The sequence below is a fragment of the Falco peregrinus genome, chromosome 2, assembly GCF_023634155.1.
Source record: "Falco peregrinus isolate bFalPer1 chromosome 2, bFalPer1.pri, whole genome shotgun sequence".
Taxonomy (NCBI): Eukaryota; Metazoa; Chordata; class Aves; order Falconiformes; family Falconidae; genus Falco; species Falco peregrinus.
The window spans coordinates 109,989,398-110,003,529 of NC_073722.1; the positions used below are offsets into that span (position 1 = coordinate 109,989,398).

The window sequence follows — 14,132 nt, forward strand, 5'->3', positions numbered from 1 at the left end:
GCCTAGCAACGAGCACAACCCGGAAGGCAACAAGGCCCTCCGCCACTGGTTCTCGTAGCGCAGAGGTGGGAGGCGGGAGCGGCTCAGTGTGCGATTTGCTGATTGGCGGCGCAGGGCCCCTTCCCGTCAGCTGATTGGCGCCGGGGCGGAGGCGGGAAGGACGGACGGCGAAGAGGGCCGCCGTCGCCTGAGGTGAGCGGCCGCGCGCAGCCGCTCGTCGCCTGAAGGGGCGCGGAGCGCGGCTGTGAGGGGACCGGGCTCGCGTGGGGTGAGGGAGGAAGGGGGTTTTGGGGGGCCCTGCCGCTTAAAGAAGCGAAGGCCCAGGTGCCTTTGTGTAGGCTGGGGTGGGGCGGCGCTCAGAGGAGAATGGCAGCCGCTTTCCCTGCCCGCAGAGAAGCAGAACAATTCTCCCCAGGGCGGGAGTAGGGCCGAGGCGGCCTCGCGGTTTCCCTGCGGGGTGGCCCCGGTGCGCCCAGAGCCGCTCCCGGGACGAAGGTTTTCCTCCGAGGTCCAGGGCCCCCGCCGCCTCCTGCCCGCTGGGGTTGAACCTTCCCCGCGCCCGGCGGGGCTCGCTCGGCTCCGGGGCGAAGCTGGCCGCCAGGCAGCGCCCGTTGCGGGGAGCTCCCCGGGTGGCAGGGAAAGGCCTTTCGATGGGCTGCGGTTCCCTTCCTGCCAGCGGGGTGGGGTGTAAGCTCACGCTAGCAATCTCTTTTTGCTAGGATTTCTTTTTCTTGTTGAGGCAGTTGGTGATGAAACTGAATCATGCCATGCGTTCGTGGTTGCTTGATGTTTATATTTACTTATTAAAAGTCAGATGAGGACACAGGTTAGTGAGTTAATTTATCACACACATCTGCTAATTCAAAATTGCTCTTTTATTCTGTAAATGGTGAAAACCTATCAGAAGAAAACCAACTGTGTCGGTTAAAAAATGTAGTTGTCCTTTTTTTAAGCTGTCTGTGCCCCTTCAGGGTTTTTAATTCAATAATTTCAACAATTTTATGTCATACGGAAGCTGACTTTCTTTTATTACCCAGCATGAGAGAAATACAAGATAACACAGAGTAGTAAAAGGAATGACACCTCATTTCCCCCTGAATAATTACTCTATTATTAGTCGAAGAAAAGTATTAGTTTTTAAACATCTCATTTTTAAAGTAATTGTCCAGTTTTATTTTCTCATTGTTTTCAAATGAACAGTATAAGCTACTGTGGTCAACTGTATCTTTCTAGTTTGCAGTGTCATGGTGTTCAAGCTAATGGACATACAGGATTGAAAAACTGATGATATTTAGTTATTAAATATCCTAAAAGACTTTCCCCCTCCTTCCCCCAAGGATTTGGGTCTTATCTCTACCAATATTCAGTCTGAGAAGTAGAACCTGAAATGATGTGTGCAGTTATCGTACTTTTATTTAGATTGCTGATGTTACTCATCTGATGGTGGCAGCTTGCTCTTATTAGTAACAAGGATCTAGCCTGAACTGATGGTGTGTGGTATAAGTTTCCGTGTGCTAGTTCTGTTAATATCCTGAACTGCTTAGCCCCCCTTATCAGATTAGCAGTTTCTGCTTGATTTTATTTGGTGCTATATGTTGTTTCAGGCTTTGCCTGGTTGTTAGTGTTGACTTGTTAATACTATTCTTTTATTGCAGTTATAAACCTGAAATAAATGAGAGGAAAAAGCGGCAATGTCTTCTGATGTGTCAGAATATACTATTGGGGGAGTGAAGATCATATTCCCTTGTAAGGCTTACCCTTCACAACTTGCTATGATGAATGCTGTAAGTAGAATTTATCTTAACGTTCGCTAAACTAATAGCTTATGCTTTCCAATACCTATCAGCATTTAGAAAACTAGCATGTTAAATTCAGAGCCTCCAGTATCTTGACAATTTCAGTTGTAATGTAACTTACTGTTCTCTATGCTGCACAATGGTATCTGGCCCGTGACTGGGGAATGCTGAAGTACATTTTGCATTTTGTGAACATTTATGCTAAGAAACAAGTTGTGTGTTAGGTAATATGTACAATTCTTCAACTAGATATACTGTAATAGAAATTGTATGTAATTTTGCAGTTATATAAGGAGGGAATGATTTAGTAAAACATCAGTCTTTTAAACAGAGAATTCTAAGTTCACTAAGTTTTGACTTTTTGGAGAGTTTTTAATGATGAATTATTATACTTTCCATTTGAACAGTTTTAGCCATTTTTTCCTCTTTGGAACAAATGGTTTGGTTGTCTGACAGATGTTTTCAATGTTTTGGTTCTGTAAGACTAAAGGAAGCAAGCTAGCCCCATCAGGTCTTGCTGTTAGCAGGTACGTATTTCACAGTATTTCCCTCTCAGTATTGCCAATGAGGCATGTTCCTCTTGAGAGAAATACAGCTAAAGGCTGCATTAATAATAACCTGTTATGATTAAAAGTGATTGGTGAAGGGTGGTTTTGCTTTTCTTTACAAGACTGCAGGTGTCCTGATATTTTTAGAAGTTAATTCTAGCTTAGCTAAAGACATCCTTTTTGGGTTTCGGGTTTTTTTCTATTAATTCTGTGTTTGTTCTTGTTATTCTCCTTAAAGATTATTAAGGGCTTAAATAACAGGCAACACTGTTTATTGGAGAGCCCTACAGGCAGTGGCAAAAGTTTGGCATTACTTTGTTCTGCATTATCATGGCAGCAGTCTCTATATGGTAAGTTGTCTTAGTGTCTGTTTGCTCAGTTTTTATTACCAAAATATATTATAATGAGTTGTTGTTGCTGTTGTTTATCAGCCTTTAAACATGTGGTTTCAGGAATCTAACCATCTTGTTGTCCACCTTGCCTTATTGGCAATGTAAAACAGTAATGGCTAGTAATACTAAGCTGGATTTAGGTGTCTGTTATCATGAGGGAGTTATATGGCTGTTGGAACTTCGAAAGAAAATACTTCTAGGTTGTATTTATGAAGATTAAATTGAAGAAGAGGGGTATTTTTCATTTCTCCAGGTTTTTACAGTTCTGTGCACTGCAGTTCACAGGGTAATGACAGTTAGTTCAGACTTTATAGAGACTCAAGGTTTATAACTAGTACCTAAACAAAAGCTTTCCTCTTAACTGTTTTGAAAGTAGTTCTCATGTGTAGTCTTGACTAATTTCTAATGGGAGACAAATGACTGTGTCCTTCAGAGAAATCACAGCTTATGTCGTCGAGTGAAAAGGAAGACAGAAAGCCAGAGACCTCACCACCGTGTCGCTGCACGTGTCATTCCCAATCTAAGAGCAATGAGGCTGCAACAAGTGTAAATAATGGTGCTTCTTGTTCTTTTAATAATTATGAAATGGGAAGTTCCATAAAACCTGCAAGCCCGCTAACAAACACAGGTAATTTCATACATACGCAGTTAAAAATCTGTTCTGGAAGTAAAATACGTAGCCAGTGATGTCAGGGTTTGTTGCTTTCAAGTCAGGCACTTTTTTTATCATCATAATAGGGGAGTCCTACATAATTCTGCCCTGTATGGAAATGGTGGTTAATCGGTCTAGAAATGTCTAATACTATTTCCTACATCATATGTATTTACTATAAATTCTCTTTTTAAAATGTTGCCCTTATTTAATGCATTCCTCGTGGTGGACGTGCCTTTTATTTTTAATTACAGAATGTAAGGAAAATGAAACGCTAGCTTCGAAATTGTCTGTCAAAAAAAAGTTATCTCGATGTGACAATGAGAATGATGATTTTCAAGCAGACAGGAAAAGGATTCGTCCTTTAGAAACTGAGCAGCAGGTGAGCAAGGTTTATTGGCAGTAAAATAATGCAGTTGTAGCTCAATAAAGCTGTCAAGTATCAGTCAACATCATAGAAGGGCACAGAGATGTGTCACAGTTTAGATTGTCAGGTTTTTGTTCATTTTTATTGTTACAAAAGAGTCCATTGTTGCATTACATTGTTCATAATACCATGTCCTAACCTTGCATATTTAAACACCTAATAGCCCCAAAGTATATTTATCCCCAGTTGACTTGAAATGTTAAGTCAAAGTATGAGATTCTAGTGTTGAAAGTGCTCTTGCAAATATGTGTTAGAAATACATTCACAGCATTATTTCTATCAGAGTTCCGTTTTATAGCCTGTCAGTTGTAGTTATCTCTGGCCTAATGTGTGAAGTGCAATATTTCTGCAATGTTTTCATCTGTGTCGGTATTGGTAGCACGTGACTTACTACTCGTATTCAGAGGTGCCTTGTAAATAGCTTTGACGTTGCTTTAATGTATTGCTCAGATGGTTATTTCTGTTTAAGTTTTTAGAACAACATGGCTTGAATTTATTTCTTGTTTTACTTATGGAAGTTTTCTGCTTATATCTATGTCATAATTGCTGTCTGTTTGGTAACAGTGGGAAATTATAGAAGAAAAGCTCAGCAATAGTTTACAGATTTTGTTCTTGTGGTTGTTGCTGAACTTTGTCATTAAAGCTTTATAGCTTTCCCCAAATGACTTTTGTGTGGCTTAGATTTGGTTAGACTGCTAAGAAATATTAGTGATGCACTGTCTTACTGAAACAGACTCAGTGGAAAACAGTGGAAACAAAATCACTGACTGCCAGTGTAAGCACATACTTCTGTCCAGCATATTTGAACACAGTGCTGTTTTTCCCCAGCAGGTTAGAAAACGTCATTGTTTTGCAAAAGGAGTGCAGCTAGTTGATGCTTTAAACGTTCATAATCAGAGAAATAATGGAGAGCTGATTGCTCAATCTGAAAAAAGTGTGAAAACCACTACCTTTTCTGCCAAAACAGTAAGTAATAGAGTAATATGTTTTACATCAGGACTGTTAGTTCAAGAGCAATTAAAAAAAATTACCCTAAAGTGATTATGTATGAAATGCAACTTGTTGATGGATTCCTAGAAAACACTGTACTTCTGGCTGCATTACAGCCTGACGTAAAGCTTCCCAAGTATAAGTTGCTTTGAAGTAATATATTGTCGTTACCAATAGCCAGAACAGCACTGGCTTGTACTCCTTACGGTGCTGTCTAACCAACGTGGTTTGTAAAGTGTAAACTATTTCTGTGAAAGATGTTCTTCTAAACAGCGGGTTGAACTCTTACACTGTGGTTCCACAATAGCACAGAACCTGGCCCAGCAATTCAGCCTGTAAACTTCCGATATGTGACAGCAATTGTGGAACAAATATAAATCTGTGTTATATTCCAATTTATAGTAGATTTATGACATTATGGAAGAACTTGAAACTAGGACCATGGAAATTAAGTGACATCAGAGTTTGTAGATTTTATGCAACTTGCCATTCATTGTTTTGTGGCATATGTAGTAAATGAAAGACAGCATTTAATATTTATGCGTGTGCCTTTTAGACCTTAAGAAAGTAGTAGAGAGAAAGTCAGAGCTGATCATTACAATATGTTATAACCAAAAATGAGTAATAAATATTGCATGATAAAGAAGAAATCCTGTGTGTTACTGTGATAGATTTACGTTTGGGGTTTGTTTTTTCAGTTGGTTTGGGTTTGGTTTTTTTTTTTTAAATCGCCACTTTTCATAGGAGAAGTATCACATAAGAAGCTGAGATACAAATATGCAGCTGTTTCTGCAGCTTTCTGCTAGGCATTTTCTGTGTTTCTTGGTGTTTGAATCTTACTGGTTTTACATAAGTTTGTTGAAGCAAAACCAATAGAAGAAGAAATCTGAGACAGCAGAGAGAGATGAATGTCAGGTGCAAATGGCGTTAGTGATGTAGTTCCCTTGGATGCTTATCAAAGGCTACGACGTATTAGTTCTTATCAATGTTGAAATACAGGAGCATGCCATGAAATCATGCATCTGTATGCTTGAGAAACGTAAGAAAGGAGTGAGGTCTGACCTTTATTTCTTTCTTCAGTGCAGAAATCTACTTTTTTCTTTCAAAAGGCAAAGAACATTCTCCCTTTCCAATATACATATATGTAAGTGTTGTTGTTTAATGGTAGTACCCATCTGCAGGTAGCTTAGCTTCTAGTACAGGGGTTTTTATGCATGCTTGGAAATATGCTGTTTCAACAAGCATTAAAATTCTCTTTCAACCTCTTCAAACAGCACTTGGCTCTTTGTATGTCCTAAATTAGCTTATTTTTTAATCAATGTATGCTTTAACTTCAAGAGCTGTTTTCCAGTTTGCTATACCTTTGTAAACACAAAAGAAACCAAAAGCTTTGGTATTACTTCATGACATGGGGAGCTACATCTTTTCTTGACAGAAGTGAATCTGTGCTCTAGGACTTTTGATGGGAAATAGTTTTTATCAGTTTTGGAAAGCTCCATAGATTTTTGAGTAGGATTTTAAATGCCTCGTGTCACTGAACTTCAGTTGGTAGTTTGAAATACAAAGGCCAGCAGAGTGTGCTGTTGATTTTCTAATAAAAAGACCTTTCTTCTTTGATTGTAAAATTTGCTTTGGTACTTCAGTGTGGGTATCTGAAAAACTTGATTTACAACTTCTAAAACTTTCATGTGGTGAATAAAACTTTTATTTATATATATATTTATATATTTAAATATATAAATATATATATGACTTTTAGTATAGATCAGCGAACTGTTAAGTAATAAAATATTGAGCCGTAGTCTGATTTTTAAGGAAGCTGTTCATTTTTTTTGTAACAGTGGTTGAGCTGTACATGTGTGTGTTGTAATGTGTTGTCCGTGGGTCTGATCTTGCAGATAGACAGTACAGTATACTATTCAAAGTTCAAATGCTATACTATTTACTACTGCTTTAGAAAGAAGAAACCTAAGAAGAAATGAGTGTTTATTTCTGGTAGAGATTCTTTTTTTAGAATGAAAGGAGTGTTTATTGCTTTGTTTAAAAAAAAAAAAAAAAAAAAGTCTTTAAAAATGGAAGGATAAGGTGGTATTTTCCTGTGATGAATAATTTACTTCAGCAGACTGAGAACATGTCAGATATCAAGAAACAATTGCAGAAAGTTAGGCCTTTATTTATCATTAGTAGTTCTGCGGCTTAACTGCATTAAGTTTAGGACCTGAAGAGTACTGCAGCGTAGGCTGTTAGGTACTAAAATGCTTTTCTAGCATAGCTTATGAAATCAAGTCAGCTGAGGTTATGTTCAACACTTGTCATAATACACTGTATTTAGGATGATACAATAATGCAATAAAAATATTTTCTTAACCAGTGAGATAACCCTGCCTTTGTATAATTTGTTTTTTACTGTAGTCAATCCTGTGCTTAAAGCAACCTTAGTTTCCTGTAAAGTCCTTTTTTGTAGCCCAAGAGAGAGAATGGATTGGTTGTAAGAGAATGAGGGGTGCTTCCCAGCCTTGCTGCATCGGAACACCTGTAGGTCCAGTGGGTGAGGGTCTTCTGTCCCAGGTGACCGACTGTTCTTAGCTGCTTTCAGTCCAGAGCCTGGGAATCCACTTCTGTCCTTCTGCTGTTAATTCTTGCAAGAGAGGGCAGTTCTAGTGTGAGTTTAAATGAGAAATTATACCCTTATGGTACTTTCTTGATTACTTCTCTCAGAGCATACGCTCTGAGAACTGGGGCAGCTGGGTTAAGGAATCCCCATTTATACTAGGTTAAAAAAGTAAACAGTAAATGGAGAGTAGTGTAACAAACACTTGGGGTATCAAAAAACAACTGTGAAAAGAATCTGTCTTAATGTGCTAGCCCATTGCAGTTTAACATATTGCTTACAACCTTCACAATGGAGTTTGAGTGACTTCTGTTACACATTCCAGGAGACTGGCAGCCTGTTACAATCAGGGTCTGGACTCCAGAATAGGCTAATTTACCACGATGGGATGAAGAAAGTTGTGGATTTGTATTACACGCTCTCACCTGACACCGTATCTGATCCTTTTCCTGCTGATTGACATTTTGAATGAGCTCTTTGAAGCAAGTTCCAGCTTAATTAAAACGTTTGCTTGGTTAGCAGTGATCTGTGAATGCCTGTGATAAATATTGAACTGGGTTCACCTGCTGGTTACTGTGAGAGGATAAACAGCTGCTTTGTGTACTTTAATCAAGAGGCTGCAGCAGCAGCAGAATACTGTGCTTTTTGAGAGCTTATAAAGGAATAGCTGAAAAGCCTGGTAATGTCACTGCTGATACCTTACTAGATTGTGCTTGTGTGATATTTCACACAAGAGGTATTCACTGCTGTATCATTTAGATGGCTTTGTAACTGGGAAATGAAGATATGAAGAACTCCTCTTACCTCTTTGTGTTTCAAAGATCATAGCCTCAGTGTTTGTTTAGCTCTATTTTACACGTAGGACAGGTTGGTGGACTTGATTATTCCTTTTTTAATCAGACTTCCACGTTTTTGCCATATAAATATTGATGTGATAGGCTGTTTTATCTACTCCCTGACAGAAGTAAAAACAAGCTGGATTAGCCTAGGGTCCATATAGTCTGGTATCTGATCTCTAACAGCATCTGTTACTGGATGTTTCTGATTAAATACTGCAGGAAGTGGGAGTATATTTTCTCTCCCCCCCCCCCCCCCCCCCGAAAATCTCTATCCCAGATTAAAACAGCTGAGAACATGTTCAGTTCTGGAGCCAGAGGGTATTATGAATTAGTTTTCTATTATTTCTACTCAGCTTCCCTGCCGCCTCCCCCTCCCCAGTTATTTCATAAACAAATTGAAAGACTTTCTAATGTTGTTACAGTTACCAGTATCTCTGTTAGGAGTCTAAAAAATTTGTTCTTTGTGAGGCAACGCTACTCTGGACGCTGCTGTATGGAGTTACCACTTTGTTCAGCTGGAGAGTATTCTTTGTCCTTTTGCTATAGTAATGGGAGATGAACACCATGTTGGATTTTCTGTGTGACATGAACAGTAAATTCTTTTTATAGAAATAAAGAATTAAAATAGCTTGGCTTTAATAAAATTTAAAGATGGCCAAACTATTTTCTAAGGATAACAAGGAATTCAAGTGCAAATTGACAACTTGAATAATGTGCAAAGAACATGAAGAACTCAACTTTTAAACTGTTTTAACCATTTTCTTAAAGTTTCTCTTCATTATAAAGAACCTTCTAAAAAGGTTTGATTTTTTTATTTATGTATTTTGGGCTAATGCTGTCTGTGGCTTTCAGAAATATTAACGACCACTGCAGGCAGTTTTATACTCTTAATATTTACTATGAAATCAGTCTGAGTTTACAACTTTCTCAGTGTTGGGTTTTTTTTAAATGTATATACAAAACTTTTTTCAAAGTTAAAGGTAACATTTTAAAACTGGAATGCTGGCTAAAGTGCTTCTTAAAGCCGGTATTATACCAATTTCAAACCTTTTAAGAAAAACTTTTAAGACCATCTGTAAAATACTGTAATGTATAAGCCTTACACATAAGAACACTTTTAACTCTTTTCATAAAAAAGAAATGTATCTTTTTTTAAAAGCCATCATAGAAGAGTCTTCTGTTCATATTTATGTATATATTTTAACTGCCTTTTCCTGTTGTTAGAACAACTGTTACAAAATAGCTGCCCCATCGGTTGTAATATTTTTCTGTTACTTTTATTGGGCAAACTAAACGTGAGGCTTAGCAATAGGGTGAAGTATTGGTGGTATGGTATCATCTTGGAATTGTGTGTATTTTTTTTACCTCTGAAAACACGATTTGACTTAAATTAGAAATGAAAGATAAAGATGTTCTTAAAGGCCCTACGCAGCAACTGCTTCAGTTATATTAATTGTTAGCATGGTAATGTGTTTTTCATTATTTCAAAGAGCAAAACAGAATATAGATGATAGAAATAACAAGGTACAATTTGCATTGCCGTATTCTGTGTGACTACAGAGTTGAGTATTGCCACATATGTAACATATACCATATGTCAGCTGTTTTCCTGCTTTGCTGTTGACAAGAGCCCCATTCATAACTCTTCTTTTTATCCTTTCAGTGAATAAGTAATTATTCAATATAGAAGGCAGGATATTTGGAACTGGCTGTTTAATGTGGCAGCACACCGTAATGAAATCTGCTGTTACTGGCAACCTGAGAGGGGAATGTAACAATTCCAGCCTGGGTGTAACTTTATCTGCTTTGAGGGCCTGTTTATTTGGCACATCAGTGAACCTTTTATCCCAGTGAGTGACAGCTCCAGAAGGGTTGCATTTACATGCATTCTATCATGTATTGTCATATTTAATGGCGGACAAGGCTGAGTTGGGACTAAGGGTAATACGAACTTGCTTTTCCTCAGAGTGGGGGCTAAAAGGGAGCTTTAGAACCAGAACTGTGGTGTAACACACGGCATGACTTAGCTTTTGTTGATAATGGATAATCTTACTGATTACAATTAAAAGGGGAGGGAGGAGTATTTGAGTGGGCAACTACAAGTTGTTACTTGCACTATCACCTGAAAACCAAATACAAACTTTTACACTAGCAGAATTCATTGGTTTTTTTATGGGAGGTATCTGTGGACCGGGTTACTCATTTGTTTTTCTATGTGTCTTTTCACAGTAATTATTACAATTTCATGACAGTTGTTCCAGTATTTTGTATTATGAAAGATAGTGCTTCTCAGGAAGAAAAAAAATTGGCTTTTAACAAATACTTTGCAGGACTGGGTTCTGGTTAGATTTATTCCCTGTGTGTCTTTTATTCTCATAGTTATTAAATGGCCTTTTACATAATGGCACGGCAGACATGTTTCTAATGGAGAGTATATGACGTAGTCTATTTTTTTTTTATCTGCAAATAGATTTCATTAAACTAGATTTCTTCTGCTTTAAGGTAAAATGTTCTCAGTATTTTAGTTTGGATGTTTGGTGCCAAGGTTTTCTTCACTGAAGGTGCTGGACACTTCTTGCTCTGTTACAGAAGTGTCCTGATGCTGACGGTTAAACACGAGAAGTTTGTTTACATTATTCACGTGTGTAAATACTCCATTGGAATAATAATTCTTTCTACAATTGCGTTATGATAGTCGTATCTAGTGATTGCTAGCAGTTTTTTAAGATTTTTCAGGCATGAAGACACTGTGTGTATGCTTAAACATTTTTAAACTTTTTGCAGTTTGATAGGCCAACCTGGTGAATTAACCGGCTGTCTTGAACTATCCTAGACGGCATTTTCTAAATAGACCATAAGCAGATTTAGCACATTCATCTTATGGTGGGATTTTGTTAATCTTTCTTTGTCTTGGGTTGCAGTCTTCTGGACCTTGCACTGAGTGTTCCTGTTCTTCTGGAAAAGAAACTGGTAAAGATACTAGTAATGCAAAGAAGAAAGAAAATGGAGATCGGTCATTCATTCCCAAAATATTTTTTGGAACACGAACACACAAGCAAATATCCCAGATTACTAGAGAGCTGAAGAGAACAGCGTATTCCAGTGTTCCTATGACAATTCTTTCTAGCCGGGATTATACCTGTATTCATCCAGTGGTATCTAGTAGTGGTAGTAACAGGAACGAAATGTGTGTGGAATTGCTGGAAGGAAAACATGTGAGTAATTCCATTTCAGAAATTAAGCATTCATTAAACATAATCAAATGAAACGTAGTTGAACAGTTGGAATGAGTAACATTTTTTACTACTTTATACTATGTTGGTTAAATGCCTCCTGGTAATTTGGTTTAAATTAATTAGGTGTTAGAAAATGTTGATATATGGTATCAATATTGAAAAAAATTATGATTAAAGAAATAGTATTTGTGACTGCTACGTTAACATTCTTAGTAAGATTTAAATTGTCTTTGGTTTTCTCGATGAAGAAGCATCCTTTATTGATGCACGTTTTTAGGAACATGGATTTGCCTGTTTTCTCTCTGACATGGTATGTTTTTCGTTATTGTCTGACACAAAAAAATAACTGTTAGAAATGTTTCCAGGAAATAGTCAAATGCATGTATCAACTTGGAAGATTTAAGTTTACTTGGTTTTCATTATTTTTTGTAGCCACTAACTTGTCTGCATTTATTTGTTTTTAGGGCAAGTCCTGTCCTTACTATCATGGTGTTCGTAAACTCAGTGAACACAATGCCCTGCAGTTAGCACATGGGATGTATCAAGCTTGGGACATTGAAGATCTAGTGAGCCTGGGAAAAAAGCTTCGTGCCTGTGCGTATTTTGCAGCCAGAGAACTCATGGTGGGCGCAGATATTATATTTTGTCCTTATAATTATCTTCTCGACCCACAGATACGAGAGAGTGTAAGTATATTTATAAGAAAGAGATTACAATAACTGAAGTTAAAGGGAAGTTAAAAACTTAATGTTCAGTGGCTACGATCAACTGACATCTGATTTATATCCAAAATATTATCCAAAATAACTCCTGGGTTAAAGAATTTTTCCTCTTCTTTTTTTTTTCTTCTCTCTTTTTTTTTTTTTTTTTCTTTCCCATAATGAGCACTTCTGTATTCCAGGTAGTGGGTCTCATACTCCAGCTGATCAGTCGCATGTCTGTTTCAATCAGTGGAAAAGAAACCCTTGCTAAGTTCACAGTTGTTTGGTTTATGGAGACTGTAGTAAGTTCGAGTAGGTTCAGACTGTATTCATCCAGGCTGAGATAAGGTTTTGGGTTGTTTTCATCCCCCTAATTATTTTCTAGGTTACAGGAATTGCATCAAAAGCTGAAAACTTTGTTACTTGCGCCATGATGCAGAATAAGCACTTTTTTAACAGGGTCCTGTTAGCTGCTGTTTCTCATTAATGTCTTTTGGTCTGTTTTACAGATAATAATTTTTCTTTTTTAGATGGAAATTAACCTAAAAGACCAAGTAGTCATTTTAGACGAAGCCCATAATATTGAGGATTGTGCTCGGGAGTCAGTGAGCTATGGTGTTACAGAAAGACAACTAAGAGCTGCTCGCGAAGAGCTGGATTTCATGGTCAATAACAACATCAGACAGAAGGCTCATGAGCCCCTGCGGGCTGTGTGCTGCTCTTTGACAAAGTAAGGTAACTCTTTCTTGAATGCCATTATATCGATTAGTATTCTCTTAAAATTACATGTAGATTGCTTTTGCTGGTGCAGTTTACTGGTTACTATGGTTGCAGTAACAGAGATATACTTCAAACTATGCAGTAGCCTGATTTTTGTTCTTTTGAGTAATCCAGGGGTGTTAGATCTATTTAAAATAATACTCATCTTAAGGAAGCATTGAAATTCTGTTTTGGAAAGTACGTTACGCTTTTGAATGGTGTGCTGATCTTTATGGGGCTTACTGTCCTAGTTTATGAAGTTCTGTGTGAAAATTTTACTGAAGTTATATATTTTTTTCTTTCACATGCTTCTGTTTGCTTATTTGGGAAATAGTAATAGTATTATTTTGTCAAAGCATTAATTAGTTCACATGTGTAAAATGCTTTTGGAGTATGGGACAGGAAGTGTTTGGAACAGGTTGGAATCTGTTCTTGGAATCTGATTGGATTCTTCTTAGATGAAAGTGAAATTATCAGTCGTGGCCTTTGTTTTCCCTGTGAAACAACTTGAACTTGAGTGAAGAGATAAGGGTCTGAAAAACTGGGGTACATGCAGATTCTCAGAAGAGGCTTGCTGAAGTCTTTCAAGAATTCAGGTAGCAAACTCTTGGAACAGAGCGTGCATTATCCTCTTTGAATTTCTGATTATTCCTAGGCAAAAGTTGTCCACACAGGATGACTGATCATTCTTTCTCCCTGGACTATATCAGTAGAATGTGGTTTTGATGATTTGGTTTTGTACAGAAATTGAAATCCAGGATGTGCTGAATCTCTTAGTGCCTACCTTGTTGGAATACAGGGATCACGGAGTTCAGTGGGTAGAGAAATATGGATGATTGAGGGAGTGGTTTTGAAAGCAAGAGTTGATGAGTAAGGCGGAAAGCAGCTGAAAAAAACAGAAAATGTTCTCTTCTCTGCTTCTTTCAGTACTGTAAACCCCAGAAACTATGGAGACAGAATTGGAAGGGAAATACTTGAGCAGAAGTTGAAAATCATGAGAAGGGATGGAACAAAAGGAAATGGACGGGGGGCAGAAGCTCAGGAAGGAGAGAAAGAAATGAGGGGTCAAGGGCAAAAGTCTTTTGGGTGGAGTGGGAACTTCTGACATTGTTTCAACTTTCTCAAGAGTCTGTCACCACTAGAGAATTTGGAATTCAGCTCTGTAGCCCTTAATTTTTGAA

General features: G+C 37.9%; 1 protein-coding gene across 4 annotated transcripts in view; it reads left to right on the forward strand.

Moving 5' to 3' along the window:
* Window positions 1–31: 31 nt before the first annotated feature.
* The window catches only part of BRIP1 (BRCA1 interacting helicase 1), a 63,574-nt gene continuing 49,473 nt past the window's right edge, over window positions 32–14,132 (forward strand). The window contains exons 1-10 of one of the 4 annotated variants that reach the window (XM_055794110.1): window positions 128–192; window positions 744–826; window positions 1,656–1,784; window positions 2,583–2,694; window positions 3,170–3,364; window positions 3,643–3,770; window positions 4,644–4,781; window positions 11,177–11,470; window positions 11,956–12,177; window positions 12,723–12,922. In XM_055794110.1, coding sequence (XP_055650085.1) covers window positions 1,692–1,784; window positions 2,583–2,694; window positions 3,170–3,364; window positions 3,643–3,770; window positions 4,644–4,781; window positions 11,177–11,470; window positions 11,956–12,177; window positions 12,723–12,922 — 1,382 coding nt within the window. In that variant the 5' untranslated portion in view covers window positions 128–192; window positions 744–826; window positions 1,656–1,691. Of the gene's footprint in view, window positions 193–701; window positions 827–1,655; window positions 1,785–2,582; window positions 2,695–3,169; window positions 3,365–3,642; window positions 3,771–4,643; window positions 4,782–11,176; window positions 11,471–11,955; window positions 12,178–12,722; window positions 12,923–14,132 lie in introns of those variants that run through there. The other 3 variants (XM_055794109.1, XM_055794112.1, XM_055794111.1) reach the window with 3 other exon arrangements.